General features: G+C 41.8%; 1 protein-coding gene across 1 annotated transcript; it reads left to right on the top strand.

Moving 5' to 3' along the window:
* Positions 1-7,099: 7,099 nt before the first annotated feature.
* On the top strand, positions 7,100-15,847 carry smpd2b (sphingomyelin phosphodiesterase 2b). The gene is made up of 11 exons (XM_006782834.3): positions 7,100-7,325; positions 9,620-9,733; positions 9,826-9,922; positions 11,054-11,130; positions 11,564-11,657; positions 12,265-12,354; positions 12,446-12,528; positions 12,666-12,798; positions 13,208-13,312; positions 13,396-13,573; positions 14,048-15,847. Exons 2-11 carry the CDS (start codon positions 9,684-9,686, stop codon positions 14,470-14,472), a joined length of 1,332 nt encoding a protein of 443 aa, XP_006782897.2. The 5' UTR covers positions 7,100-7,325; positions 9,620-9,683; the 3' UTR covers positions 14,473-15,847.
* The last annotated feature ends 536 nt before the right edge of the window (positions 15,848-16,383 follow it).

Genomic DNA, 16,383 nt, shown 5'->3' with positions numbered 1-16,383 from the left:
AACCTAAAGAAGAATTATGGATTTGATACGGAATTGACATCCTCCTGGGCTTGGGAGAGCCCAATTGTCCTGCGGAGATGTTTGCTGCCGGATACTCAATGGTCGGTTGCGTCGTGTGTCTGGCAACACTCTCGATGGAGGACATTGAACGACATCTACGAATTCGGAACTATGATAGCAGAGTTCTGGCTGAATGGAGCTGGCTCGGACCTGGCTTATTGAAGAACAAGGAGCGGCTACAGCTGTTCAAAACCCCACAAGGCTGGCCGACATGATAGACGATAGGCAGGGCTGTGAGTACTCACACTGTGTTTTTTTTTAACGCAATATGGATGCAATCTTGGAGAAGCTCATGGCTCTGTTATATGGATAAGATCTTGAAGAAGAACAACGGGAATTGAGAGACCTGGTGACCAGTGACGGACATTAGACCTACTGTAAAACTGGAAGCAGTTTGTTCGGACTAACCAAAACAACTACCATCTTCATCTCATGCGGCCCCCCTGGCGCCAGCTGGATGCTCAAGGAAAAAGCTGACGGGAATCACAAATTCTCCTTAGATAATAAGACTGTTTGTTGTGACTCTCTCCCCCCTCATTCATGGCCACCCGCGTCGACCAAAGATTGTTGACTTTTGCCTAACTGGGTGATGGGACACCTTCTCTCGGCTGAACACGGAACACACACACACGCATGTACACTGACACAGACCTACACTCACCCCCCACCCCTTCTAAACGCCTTTGAAGCTTAGTCTTCTATGTTGTGAGATGTGATGATTCATGTGCTATGTGCTGAGGTGTTTTTTTTTCTGTTCACAAACTGATCTCCATGTTGGAGGTCAGCCTGGAGGAGTTATTTTTTTTCTCCTTGCCTTTCCTCATGTTGTGCATTTTCTATGGTTTCGGTGGTCGCTGCTTGTGTGGTCGACCGGCCAGTGCTACCTAGCCTGACCTGTCATGTTTGTGTATTGTATGTATGGTTGGCAAGGTATCATCTATGTTAATTGCCCCATGGGGATAGATAGTCTTTTTGACTTGACTTGATATCTAATATTATTCAGGCAATTAAGCATTTCACATGAACTGTTCACATTGTTGTGAGTAACAATTTTGCTGAACCTATCACCTGCCAGTCAGGCTGCAGAGTGCTGCCTGCTGTGGCTTTCACATTTTGTGTTACCATGCAGTTTTTATTAATTTAAATTTTTGTCATTTCAACCTTTATTTCTGTGATATTCGGACATGTGTATTTCCCTTACTTTCTCCATATTTTCTCCTTATTGCCCGAGTCTTTATAGAGCATTAGCGCACTTTTTTCCAGATTTTGTTTCACTTGACTTATTTACCACCTGACTTATTGCTGTGCCTAGGGCTGTTCGATATAACGATATATATCAGATGACGATATAAAAACATCTATAGTTTCATTTTACGCTATTGTTTGTTTCGTGGTGTCGCAAAATAAACTCTTTACGGCAATATTTTTTCATCATTTTGATGGTCACTCTAGTGGATATATTAATTTCTTAAAGTTCTCTTATTCTTTTATATTTTATATAACCACACTACTGAGGGACAAGCACCTGTTTTTATGCATTGTGGTTAGCAACAACAACGGTGACAGCATCGCGTGTCCGCTTGTTTATGTTCCCCATAAACCTTTCACAATAAAGCTCAAGATCCTGTTGAGACTTTTCAGAATAAACTGAATCACGTGAAAGAGCAGATTATTTACGGATGAGTAAGTAAAAAAGAGCCGCTGGGTGCTAAAAAATAAACCTTAGACTCAAACGTTGGAACAGGCTTTTCACCGCAGCACGTCGTGTAATAAATACTCATTACTCACAAAGAAAACGGCGGCCGTTACAACTTATGTCTAAAAATGTATCGTTTCATGCATCGGTTAAAACACTCGACTCCAGGTACAAGACGCCCAGCTGGAAACACTTCATGTGGTGTAATCTATATTGATGTACATCATGCGCCCCTAGGCGGCAGTACTTACCATCTAGTCAGGAAATGGTGGTATGTGATTAGCACGAGAGTAAGCTAAAATAAAGATGGTTGTTGCTCCACGTTATCGCTTGAGCGGGTAGTTTTATTCAAGAGCCCAACACAACATGGTGTCAGAAGTGCACTCGCTCTAAGCGGTGAACTGAGAAAATTGAAAAGAAAGTCAGCTTGGCGATCGGCTAGCGACAAACATGACGGAGCAAGCAGCAGCTCTACCGGCGGCAACTAGCCCGGTTATGGCAGCTCCACCAGCGGCTACTTTCACCATCAAGCCACCGGAACCGTTCGACTTCGCAAAGCCCCAGGAATGGGAGAAGTGGATCAGACGTTTCGAGCGTTTTAGAATGGCAAGTAATCTGAACAGTTCAACGGATGCTAACCAAGTGAACACATTAGTTTACTGCATGGGAGATGAGGCTGACGACGTGCTAAGGGGACTTGACCTAACAGACGGGCAGCGCCAGCAGTACGATGCGGTCAGAAACGCATTTGATAGACATTTTGTCCCCAGAAAGAATGTGATTTATGAAAGAGCAAAGTTTAATAAGCGAGTACAACAGCCATCAGAAACAGTTGACTCCTTCATAACAACTCTATATGCTCTCGCTGAAAACTGTGAATATGGTGAACTTCACGATGAACTTTTGAGGGATAGGCTCGTTGTGGGTCTTAAAGATTTATCACTGTCGGAGAGAATGCAGCTCAACAAAGATTTGACCCTAACCAAAGCTATCACAATGGCGAGACAATCTGAGGAAATAAAAAGACAGCAAACTGACCTAAGAGGTGAAAGCAGCACTGGCAAAACAGCCGTGGATGCCGTGCATGTCAGAAAATCACAGCCAAATAAATTCAGAAGCAGAGAGCAAAAGCAGTTCAAGCCACAAAAACCACAAACGACAAAACAAGAGAAAAAAACATGTTCTAAATGTGGAAAAGCACCGATGCACCCAGCAGCACAGTGCCCAGCTAAAAATGCAGAATGCCACAACTGTGGGAAACGTGGACACTACGGGAGAGTTTGTAGGTCTACAACTGTGCATGAGGTGGCAGACAGTGCAGGTGGACTTTTCCTAGGTGAACTGGATTCAGGAGAAGACCCGTGGCTTGCTAACATCTGCGTGAGAGGCAAAAGCATGACATTTAAATTAGACTCGGGGGCAGATGTCACAGCTATCTCAGAGGAGACATTCAAAGACATTAAGCAGCCAAATGAACATTTGCAAAAAGCTGAAAAGCCACTGTATGGACCAGGAGGTGCAGCACTGACCGTGCTTGGGTCCACAAAGGAAGACATTTCCTACAGTGACAGGAGCACTACAGAGACAATCTATGTAGTCAGAAATCTGCGCGTAGCTCTCTTAAGCAGGACAGCTTCTGTGAGACTGAAACTAATTGCCCGAATGGACAATGTTGACCTTGAGACAGTGAAGAAAGCGTACCCGAAACTATGTGATGGGCTTGGGCTTGTTCAAAAACCATACACGATTAAGCTGAAGCCTGACGCTAAACCTTATTCACTGAAAGTGCCAAGGCGTGTTCCACTGCCACTACTGGGCAAAGTCAAAACAGAGCTGGAGAGGATGGAACAGTTGGGAGTAATCAGTCGTGTGGAAGAGCCCACAGACTGGTGTTGCGGCATGGTCGTAGCCCCCAAAAAGGACAAAGAGAAAGTCCGTATCTGTGTGGACATGACACCATTAAATGAGTCAGTGTGTCGTGAAAGATATATCCTTCCCTCTGTAGACCAAACACTAGGCATGCTCACAGGTGCGCAGTATTTCTCCAAGCTCGATGCTAACATGGGCTTTTGGCAGATACCGCTGTCCAAAGAATCTGCTCTCCTCACCACATTTATTACGCCATTTGGTAGGTACCATTTCAATCGTTTGCCATTTGGTATTTCCAGTGCACCAGAGCATTTCCAAAACATGATGGTGACGGAAGTGACAGCCGGCCTCGCGGGAGTCGTGTGCCACATGGACGACATCCTGGTCTGGGGATCCACGAGAGAGGAGCACGACATGAGACTCCATGCTGTCCTCGACCGTGCAGAGAAGGCGGGCGTCACCCTGAACATGTCAAAATGTGAGTTTGGCAAAAGAGCAGTGAAATTCTTAGGATTCATTGTGTCATCTGAAGGCATGAGTCCTGACCCTGACAAAACTAGTGCGGTGCAGAATATGAAAGAGCCAAGCACCGTGAGTGAGCTTAGGAGCTTCTTAGGAATGGTGAATCAGCTGGGAAAATTCATCCCAAACCTCTCCGAAAAAGACAAACCACTGAGAGACTTGCTTTCAACTAAAAACATGTGGTACTGGGGGCATGAGCAACAAAACGCGTTTAGCAGTTTAAAAGAAGAACTGTCATCCGCTCCAGTACTGCAGCTTTATGACCCAAACAAACCCCAAAAGATCTCAGCAGATGCCTCTTCATACGGGTTGGGGGCAGTTTTACTACAGAAAGACAATGACGTGTAGTCACCAGTCGCGTATGCCTCACGATCATTGACAGCCACGGAGCAGCGCTATGCTCAGCTGGAAAAAGAAGCACTGGCGCTCACCTGGGCCTGTGAAAGATTCAGTGACTTTATTCTAGGGCTGCACTTTGAGCTTGAGACTGACCATAAGCCACTTGTGAGCCTACTTGGAGGACAAGCCTTGGATTTGCTTCCACCACGGATACAGAGATTCCGCATGCGCCTAATGAGGTATTCTTACACTATAAGGCACATTCCAGGCAAAAGCCTCACCACAGCCGACACGCTGTCACGGTCACCGCTGGCAGGCAGCGTGATGCCCAGAGACAATGATCTTATGGAGGACACCGATATTTACGTTGACGCGGTGCTGGAGGGCCTTCCTACTAGCAGCAAATACCTTACAGATCTCCGTGAGCAGCTACAGTCTGACAGCGTCTGTTCCCAAGTCATGAAGTTCTGTGCAGAGGGCTGGCCGGACAGGAACCAGCTGCAGGGAGTGGTAAAACACTACTGGTCCGAAAGAGCAGTTCTGAGTGTACACAATGGACTACTGCTGCGAGGCGCGAGGTTGGTCATACCTGCAAACATGCGAAATGCAGTTTTGGACAAAATACACGAGGGACACCAAGGGGTAGTTAAGTGTAGAGAACGTGCCCGACAAGCAGTGTGGTGGCCAGGCTTAAGTAATCAGATCAGTGAACTTGTCCTTAAGTGCAGGTTGTGCATACAGGAGAGAGTTAACGCGAGGGAACCTCTTATGCCCACACATTTACCTGAGAGGCCATGGCAGAATTTAGGAGCTGATTTGTTCACACTAAAAGACAAAAACTATCTGTTGGTAGTAGATTATTTCTCGAGATATGTAGAGATTGCTCAACTCAGCCCAACTCGTTCAGCCAATGTGATTGTGCATTTAAAGTCAATGTTTGCACGCCATGGCATACCTGAAGCATTGATTACCGATAATGGCCCACAATTTGCATGTCAAGAAATGAGAGACTTTGCAAAGGACTACTGTTTTGAGCATGTCACCAGTAGTCCCAGGTACCCACAGAGCAACGGCGAGGCGGAGAGGGGCGTCCAGACCATCAAGAATCTCCTCAAAAAAGCTAGCGATCCATACAAGGCATTGCTGGCATACAGAACAACAGCACTGGCGAATGGCTACAGCCCGGCTCAACTTCTCATGGGACGCAGGCTTCGTACTACCTTGCCAATGCTTCCTGAAACCTTACAGCCCTGTCTGCCTGATTTTCAGCAGATTTGTCGTGCAGAGAGAGAGAAAAGGCTGAGACAAACCGAATGTTTTAACAAAAGACATAGAACAAGAGAACTGGATAAATTGTTGCCAGGGCAACCAGTCTGGATCACGGATGCAAAAGCACAGGGCACAGTGACATCAGTCCACCCAACTCCGCGATCATACATCATCAGTGGACCCCAAGGGACAATCAGAAGGAACCGCAGTCATCTTGTGCCGATCCTGCAAACAGAGACTCAAACCGAAGCAAAACAGATCCAGTCCACTCCTACAGAGACTGTTTCTGAGCCAAGCGCACCACATACACCAGGTGTGGTTAGAACCCGGTCTGGTAGGGAAGTGATTAAACCGAAAAGACTTGATCTGTGAAGCTAATTGTTTGGAAAGGGGAAAGTTGTATTTCAAATGCTAAGTTGTGGTTTTGAGAATAGCATGTTTAAAAGGTAAAATGGTTGGACATATGTTACAAGAGAAAAGAAAGTGTTTATGAAAATACCAAGTTTATGTTTCCTGAAATGCGGGGGTATGTCTGTATTGAAAAAAAAATATTATGCAGTTATGTTTTGTTTGAAGAGCAAAAGAATGTACCAGCCTAACTTCAGTAAGGGGGATGTGGTGTAATCTATATTGATGTACATCATGCGCCACTAGGCGGCAGTACTTACCATCTAGTCAGGAAATGGTGGTATGTGATTAGCACGAGAGTAAGCTAAAATAAAGATGGTTGTTGCTCCACGTTATCGCTTGAGCGGGTAGTTTTATTCAAGAGCCCAACACAACACTTCACGCAAGTCGAGCTGCGCGATTTTCACAGAATTTAGAGGAAATGTTAAATTTTTGTGATTTATATCGTTATCGGACAATAGAATTCTTATATCGGGGTATGAGATTTCGGTGCACAGCCCTAGCTGTGCCATTGCATTTACTCCTTAGATTTTTTGTTTGTGTCATAATACTTACACATTTTTGCTGTAGCAGTTTTTAAATGGTTGAAATATATTCATTTTACTGGTTTAATTTAGTCTGAGCGCCTTTTCAACTGATTACATGGTTTTTGGCTTAAAGAACTTCACGTCCCACAATTGAGCGCGGCCAAGGAAGCCTAAGTCCGGAAACAAGCAAGGTTTTCCAAAATAAAAGTACTTTTACAAAATGTAACTTTTGGGATATTCAAAATGAAATCGGTGTAACAAAGCATTTATACCAGCAATTATTTTATTTTAAATACATACGAATGAGATATTTCCTCTCGCTAACATAGTAATACTGATGTTCTGGTTTTATTTTGAGGTAAAAAAAATAAAACCGGAGGTCATAACCATTATTTATTTCCTTCTGACTTTACATAGACAGGAAACCCACGCAGCAATGTAAAACGTTGAATGCCGTTAAAGTCTGTCCACTTCGTGAGATGCCGACCGACAGACAATGTGCCGTCTTCATTATTATTACTTAGGGTAACAGTGATAGTGAGCTAGTACGGCAGCAGGAAGTGTTTTGTACACATTTACGACGCATCTCTGCATGAACGGCCCAGTTAACTTCAGCTGACGTCAACAGACTCGAGGTGAGTTAAACCAATTAATAAATCATAATATAAAAACCGGCAACAGGTTAACGGAAACTAGACCCAGCTTCACTTCTACAGACTAGCTAAACGGATATTTGGAGCTTACTAGCCGTTATTTACGCTCACTAGTTAGCCACGCCTACCTACCAGCGATTAACACTTTGACTTTTATACTACATAGTATCAAATTTCCACTAATGAAGCATTCCTAGTGTAGCAGTGGAAGTACCGAGGTATCTAAAATGTTATCTTCTTGAGTGTTCCGGGAATATTATCTGCTTTTCCTGCCATAACACCGAGAACAACCTGCATTTCTTCACTGTTTCTGCATTAAACAGACTTTGAATGATTTGGGCACATTTGAGTTTTAATGGAAACACTTAAGCTGTTATCTGGCTACGATTAATTATTAGTAATTATTGTGAGTTTACTGCTTTGTGGTTGGTGTAGAACCCCTGCCCTCTTCTTTGTTCAACCTTTTTTCTAATGCTAGTCTTTAAATAGCAAGGACATTGTATATTTTATTTATGCCACCAAAAAAAACGTCACACAGTCTAATATTTCGTTGGACCGCCTTTAGCTTTGATTAGGCACCCTGTGGCATTGTTTTGATAAGCTTCTGCAATGTCAAAAGATTTATTTCCATCCAGTGTTGCATTATTTTTTTCATTAATTCTCAGTGGGGTTAAGGTCAGGATTCTGTGGTGGCGAATCCTTTTGTCAAAATGATGTCTCATGCTCCCAGAACCACTTTTTCGCAATTTGAGCCCGATGAATCCTTGCATTGTCATCCTGGAATATGCCCGCTTCATCAGGGAAGAAAAAACCCATTGATGGAATAACCTGGTCATTCAGTATAGTAAGGTACTCAGCTGACCTCATTCTTGGAGCACATACTTTTGCTGAACCTAGACCTGACCAACTGCAGCAACCCCAGATCATAGCACTGCCCCCATACGCTTGTACAGTAGGCACTAGGCATGATAAGTGCTACACTTCATCTACCTCTCTTCTTACCCTGATACGCCTCTCGCTCCGGAACAGGGTAAATCTGGACTCATCAGACCACATGACCTTCTTCCATTGCTCCAGACTCAGAATCTTTATGTTTCCTAGCAAATTGAAGTGCGTGTGAAAATGCTCTTGCTTTCACTATTAAACCTAGCCCTGAGTTCTACTATTGTTTTTCTTCCATTTGAATTCGCCAGACGTTTAAGTGATCACCGATTACGATCATTCAGGATTTTTTTTCCGGCCACATTTCTTCCTCGAAGATGATAGGTTCCCACTATCCTTCCACTTTTTAATAATGCATTGGACAGTTCTTAACCCAATTTTAGTAGTTTCTGCGATCTTCTTAGACGTTTACTCTGCTTGATGCATGCAAATGATTTGACCCTTCTCAAACACACTAACATCTTTTCCACGACCACGAGATGTCTTTCGACATGGTTGTTTATGAAATAAGAAGCAACTCCTTGCACCAGTTGGGGTTTAATAACTTGTTGCCAGCTGAAAGTTAATCGCCCATGCAGTAATTGTCCAATTGGAGGCTCTTACCTATTTGCTTAGTTATATCCAGGTGGCGACTTTTTTTGGCCACGCAGTTTATAAGCTTCTACTATCATGTTTTGTGTGGGCTAAACCAATGATGCTTCTGACCCTTTGATTCTTTCACTGCATTGCTGCTTCCCCCTTTTCTCTCTAGCTATGTCAGCAATCGGCAGGCAAGTTGTACTCCAACAAGAAAAAAATCTGCAAAATTTGCCTAACATGTGACATAGTAAGTTCTGCCTAGGTCAGCTTTTAATCATGTGTGTTGCCCTATATTATACATTTGTCTTTAGCCTACAGATGGATGATAGTGTATGAATATGTATCTACAACATAAAAAAATAAATAATACACAGCTGCAAAAACACGTGCACATTTTATCAATATGTAATATTACACAGCCAGTTTAGCATTTCACATGAACTGTTCAAACTGTTTACACTGTTGTCAGTAACAATTTTGCTGAACGTGTCAGCTGCCAGTCAGGCTGCAGTGTGCTGCGTTTTCACATTTTGTGCTTACCAAGCAGTTTTTTTTAAATTAATTTTAATTTTTGTCACTTCAACCTTTATTTCTGTGATATTCGGATATGTGCACGTCCCCTTCTTATCCAGATTTTTTTTTTCCTTATTGCCCGTGTATTTATAGGGTGTATTAGCACACCCAGATGTTCAGCTAACTACATCGGCAGTAAAGCTCAGGCAATATCTAACAACTGTTTTTATGTGACACTTTAGGATCCATCCTAGTCACCTCACGTGAGCCGACATTCCTGATTTGAAGCTTCACTGATACGCCAACATGTCTAACATGGACTCTGTCAGAGTGCGAGTCTTCTCTCTGAACTGCTGGTCAGTGGCTGTGGTTTGTGGAGATTCTTAATGCATTGCTGTGATACACCCATTAAAAAATAAGTCATGCTCCACGCACTTTATTTTTGCAGGGGGATCCGATATCTAAGCAAACACTGTCCACAGCGCTATGCCATGATTGGTGAAATGTTGTGTAAGGAACAGCATGATATTGTGTTACTGCAAGAGGTAGGTGGAAGCCAGCTTACAAAACAGTTGATTGCAGACTCACTGTTCTGATAAAAACAGGGACTCTGCAGGTCGTACATAATGTGTTTGTTTTTTAATTTCTTATCTGTACACCGCCACAATGGATTTAAAATAAAATATTCAGTATGTGATTGATGTACAGGAATTACACCTATTTTTATACATAGTCTCCCATTTTCAGAGGCACCGCCTCGGACTGACTGGGCTGTTGAAGAATATCTAATTTCTTTGCCTCAGAAACTCTTGTTAGCTTTTGCAGCATCCTTTGTGATCAGTTTAACAGCTTTTGTCTGAATCTGAGCAGAATACAACCCTATAAACCTTAGAATTCAGAGTGCTAATTCTTTTAGCAGTCACGTTATCAAACACTGGCAGCCATATATGCTATAGAATTGCCTCCACCTTGTTTGACAGAAGATATTCTATGTTTTGGATCATGAGCTGTTCCTTTCCTTCTCCATACTTTTGACTTGCAGTCATCATGGCACAAGTTAATCTTGGGTTCATCTGTCCAAAGATTTTTTTCCAGAACTATGCAGGCTCCTGTAGACGTTTTCTGACAAAGTCTAATCTGGTCTTTCTCTAATCTTGTGTAATCAACAATAGCTCGTTGTGCAGCTAGTTTCTATTCATGACCTTGATAATGATACCTCTGCCTCCTCAAGACTTGTTTTGGTACTGCTGAGCTGGCCAGTGTATTCTTTCTTTTTAAAATGATATATTGTTGATTTTGCTACACCTGTATGTTTTGCTGTCCCGCCCATTGGTTTGTTTTGGTTTCACCCTCCTTCACTTGCATTAAAAACTCTTGAGTTCCAATGAAAACATACAAGATTTAAATTTCAATGCTTGGACTCAATTCCAAATCTTTTATCTGCTTCATTTGTTGTGAATGAAAAAGGGAACACGCCTCAACTTCCCATGGTTAAAGTCTACACTTCAGTCTCATCTGGACTGATTTAAAATTACAAAAAGTCCCTAACAAATTCTAGGCTGCAGTGCAATGAAAGTAATTTGACCCCAAGTTATAAATTAAAATTAGACATGGGTAAATCCTCGTAATAATGCGTGGTATTCAACTTTCTGAGTGACATGCAAATGTTTTTACAGGTGTGGAGTGAGAAAGACTATCTCTTCTTGAAAAAGAAACTTGCTTCTTGTCACCCTCACTCTCATTACTTCAGAAGGTAATGTTTCTGCCGTCTCACACAAAAGCTCACTGTGAAATAGTTTCTCTAATTTTTAACCTTGAACATCTCAGTCTGAGATTAAAGGTCATGATTGGTCATATCTTCAAAAGGCCATAATGTCTTTATCTCTGTAAAATGTGCTTGCGTAACATTGATGTGTTTGAGAAGTTCACTGAAACTATCAAGGGTTCACTTTTTCTCCTTAATTCTTCCTTGACCTCCATACCAAAGAACAAGACTGTGATTAAGCTAAGGTTCTACCTTTCTAATCCCCTCTGTAGCTCACAAAAATGTCAACTCTAATAGATAAGTTCTCACATCTGTTGCAGATACTACCGATTTGTACTTAGAGTAAGATACTGTTGAACTACACGGAAACCAAGTATATGAGTCATTATTTATAACTTTTTGTCACATGTTTCCTTTGCAGTGGCGTCATAGGCAGTGGACTGGCCATTTTCTCCAAACACAGAATCCGTGACACATTTCTTTATCGCTACTCACTGAATGGTTATCCTTACATGGTAAGTCTGGAGCGATGGAGATGGAGAAAACAGTATCTTGTACTCGTGTTTATCAACAAATAAAAAATCTCCTGTAAGAGTTGCACCGTTAAAATTCCCCAAAGTAAAACACTGCGTCATCAATAGTAAAATTACTTGTTTATGCTAAAAGACTTTAACTGTATTAAATATATTGTGAAATTGTCATTGATGTATAAATGTGTGAACAGACTTTTTGAGTAGACATTAGGGGAGTAGCTCATTTTAATTACTGTATTCACATACTTCGAAAATAGGTTCTTTGTTAGCGGTAATTTTAGTTGTTTTTCTTTTGCTATTACTCTATGTGAGAATGCACAACTTTAAGAAATAAATAAAATATGCAGCAGAACCAGGAGCAACAAATTTGAGATAAATACCAAACTAAAAATAGCTGGGTTTTTTTTTAGGATTGTAGTTAAGTATATTTAACAAAGAATTCAATTTTTTGGCACAACCCTGATAGCACGACAGTATTAGTGTCAACTTTTTTTCCCCTGCATTGGCTTTATCCAAAATGATCTGTACTCCTCATATCACTCTTCGTTTTCACTGTTTATTCACAGTTGTTATTTTCCTTGTTAATTAGGCTCACCATGGAGACTGGTTTGGTGGTAAAGCTGTTGGCATGGCTATCCTAAACCTCGGCAGCCTGACTGCAAATGTCTATGTCACTCATGTAAGGTTTCATAACAGCAGTTTTCAGCCCTACCTGTACATGATTTTCTATTATTGATCAATGTGCTGTTGTCCTTGTGTACTGATTTTAGCTGCATGCAGAGTACTCCAGAGAAAAGGACTCTTATCTACCTCACAGAGTGGTTCAGGCCTGGGAGCTGCAGCAGTTCATTCGGTACTGTGCCTTTGCTTGTTTCTTTATATTTGTTTACATATTTACTAAAATGTTTGAAGTAACATTACAAGTAACATTTATCTCATTTGTAGAATACAATGACTAACATGTTTGGTTTTTTTTTCTGTGCTTCTTAGCCACACCTCTGCTGGTGCAGATGTGGTCATTGTTGGTGGTGACCTCAACATGCACCCTCAGGACCTTGGGAACAGACTACTGAGGGCTTACACTGGACTGCAAGACTCTTATTTAGAAACAGCTAAATTTGATGTATGTAGAAGTATTAATCTGTATTCAAACAGTGAGTGCAGTAATGAAATCAAGTGCCTGTTTTTATTTATGTAGATTCATGCAGATTTTAGTGCATTTAAATTGACATCACTTCAAGTTGAAATACGAGGCACAGTGGCAGTCTTAGAGTTGCCACATTTAATTTGATGCAAAAGGAAGTTGGACCATAAAGTCTTGGCTATTCATTGTGGTTCTTAGAGCTGCACACGACAGATTGGCTCAAAAGTAGCTTTGCTACTGTGTTATTGTGGTCTCATATCTTAAGGTCTGAGCTGCAAAGTAAAATGGTATTATTCAAGAAATGCCAGGGTTGTAAACGTAGAAGCAGCTTTCTGTTACACTTTGGTTTTATGTAAACTGAATTTAAGCAAGTTTTTTTTTCTTGCAGGGATGTGAGAATGGTATGACTCTTATAGCAGACAACCCTTTTATTAGTAAAAAGGAGCTTGTACCCTTTGAGAAGGGGATTCGAATCGACTACATACTATTTAAGGTGAGTGAAAGCAGCATGTCATCTGATGATTTTTATAAAGCCATGTAACTGCTAAAGCATGATTGCCCTCTTGTTATTCCCAGGGTTCTACAAAAGCCGAGGTCCATTGTGATTCCATGTGCACTACCAAAGGCTCCGTTCCCAACCATCCTTTCCCATACTCCGACCATGAAGCTCTCACTGCTGAACTGAGGCTGGAGCCGCACACTCCGGCTGAAACAGGAAGTGACAGAAAATTGAAGAATAAGGACTCTACTACAGGTATCTGCACACTGCATGCCAGCAGGTTGTCTCGTGTAAAGGTGATTGATTGTACAATTACTTTGGTATAAATTATTCAATGGAAAACCCATTTTGATTCCTCCACTTTTACCTATCAGAGTAATTTTAATCTGTCAGACAAGAAAGAAAAAGAAATAACAGCCCTAGTGAAGCTCTGTAGCCAGGCTGTACTGCCAGCTTTAAGTATATGCTGGTGTTTTGTTTTGTTTTCTGGCTGCTCTTCCAAAAGGACTATTCCAGGCCACATGTTGTAATTTCATCCATGGTTAAATAGTGCCAGGAACAGTGGGTTAAATAACATGGAGCACAGTGAATATTTAATGTTCTGTTGTAACAATAATCCTGTCCAGTATAGAGCTTGACTCTTCAACACTTTCTGCAGTGCTTTACTGTCCAGCTTTGTACTGGTATAAAGGCTCCACTCTTTCTCTTGTCTCTCTTTCACGGACTTAGGGAAACTGGCTGAACTGGTTGACATTGTGACTGAGGCCCGCACTGAAGTCAAAGTGGGCTTGCACTGTGCTGAGAGGATGCGCTACACAGCAGCACGCACTGGAGTGATGGGGCTGGCTCTGCTGTTCCTGGAGCTGGTCATCGCCGCGGTGCCCTACTTAGCTCTGGGAGCAGAACAGCCTTTCCCTCGTACCTCCTTCTACCTGCTGGCTGTGCTGTGCTTTGCCATTCTGCTGACCACCTCCATGTTGTACATCTTTTACACAATGGAGCTGAAATCACTCCAGGGGGCTGAAGACCAGATGAGGCTGGGTATAGGTAGTCTGCAAGAGAAGCTTAAGGGCTTTTGTCTAGCTCAACTTCATAATCCCTCAGGAAGGCCCCCAGAGGTTCAGGAGCCCGGTGCCTTTGAGCCAGAGGAGTAATGCAGAGGCCAAGAATGTCAAAGTGGAAAAGGCGACTTTGAAGTCACTTTTATAGTGAACATGTGAGGAGCTTTGCTCCCCTGAATATTTTAGATTTGGAGATTTATATTCATATTGCAGAATCAATCATAATTGAAATGCTTCTCTGAAAGTAGTGCAGGGCACATGCATTGACATTATATACTTTTATATAGAGATCTGTAGGCTTTTATTACACCTACATTTCACTTGATGTACCTAGAATATACAAATGTACTGTAATGCTTCTGTGCTGTTATGCTGAAGGTCATTAAGTCTGACCATTTGTGTTTTTTAGCCTCAGGTCCGATTTGCATTCCACCCACCAGTAGATTCACCGGGACCATTTTTTTCTGTTTTTATTTTAATGCTTCCCTTTTTTGAGTTTAATAATTAACTGCACAGAGATTATGGTTCCAGGTTGAGTTTGACCGTGTCTTTAATGTGTTAAATACATGAAGAAAGTAGCTCTGTGGTTTCCATTGCAATAGAAGACACAGACACTCCACATGTAGGAGGTTTACATTTCAGTCAGTAATATTTTTCCTCTACAACAGCACTTGTCAGGATCCTTTGTACTGTAGATCAGCGGTCCCCAACCTTTTTTGCGCCACTGACCGGTTTATGCCCGACAATATTTTCACGAACCGGCTTTTAAGGTGTCGCGGATAAATACAACAAAATAAAACTAGTACCGGTACCGAAAAAAAGAAGATTTATTCATAACACACGTGAAAAGACCAAGGAAAACCGAGTAAACGATAAAAAACGATAAAAACCCTGAAAACTATACATTTCACACCTGAGCCTCAACTCTCGTGGCCCGGGACCAACCGACTCACGGACCGGTACCGGTCCGAGGCCCGGGGGTTGGGGACCGCTGCTGTAGATAAAGGAACCAAGTCTGTATGCACGTATCATTTGTCATGCTCTCTGTTATAGTGTCTTAATCTTAAAGACAATCTACTCTCCTCTCATATGTTCAAGTATAGAGTGAAAATACTGAAAATGTTCTGCTCTTGACTTTGACCTCCTTTGGTCACATTTTTACAAAGCACAATATACCATAGACAATAAAAACAATACACCAGTTAGTGTGCAGTGCACTTTGTTGATTAACCTGGTGAACCACTTCCCTATAGTTTTGCTAGGAGATTGCTTAATATGTTACATTGCTAAAATACCATGTTGTAACTCAAGAGTTGGAACGTTTACTCTCACCTCAGTGAAGAAGAAGCACTTAACAGTTCTTAAGTTCATTATGATTTATAGAATTTCAGATACTTGATGTTCATTCCAACTCTCAAACTGTGATGGGCATGATCATGAAAGCAATAATAAAGACTTTATGCACATGCTTATGAACTGCTGTGGCTCTATGTAGACCTGACAAGTCGTCAGGAGATGGCGTCTGACATTTCAAACTATAGTTTGTATTCCCTGAGATTCACATATTCACCACTAGAGAGCAGTCAAAGTACAGTACAGTAACAGAGCTGGTCTTTCTCTAAGTATGTCATTGATTTAAAAAAAAAAAACAGCCTTCACAATATTAAATATACCAGACAACGGCTGTGAAAACAACAAAGCCAGTGAGAACATAAGAAGCCGACAACCTAACATGATAGATTAGGTGCCAGCTCACACCTTTAGCATGCACAGTAGACAAGCTCAGACATGGGTGTGGTGCATTCAAATGCCCTCCCCCCCACTGCAAATATGAATAATACATTAACTGCACACAAGGTAGAAGTTTCAAAGTCGAAACACAAATATGGCATATACAACTGCATATGCAAAAGTTTAAGACGCGCTGACATGTAAGGTGTTGTACACCTGTGCAACTTTGATTAAAACTGCATGTTTGGAAGTTATTCTGTTGCACTTTCCAAA

The sequence above is a fragment of the Neolamprologus brichardi genome, chromosome 5, assembly GCF_056152115.1.
Source record: "Neolamprologus brichardi isolate AB-2024 chromosome 5, ASM5615211v1, whole genome shotgun sequence".
NCBI lineage: Eukaryota > Metazoa > Chordata > Actinopteri > Cichliformes > Cichlidae > Neolamprologus > Neolamprologus brichardi.
Note: the sequence above shows the minus strand (reverse complement) of the source record. Positions and strands in the feature narration are given on the sequence as shown.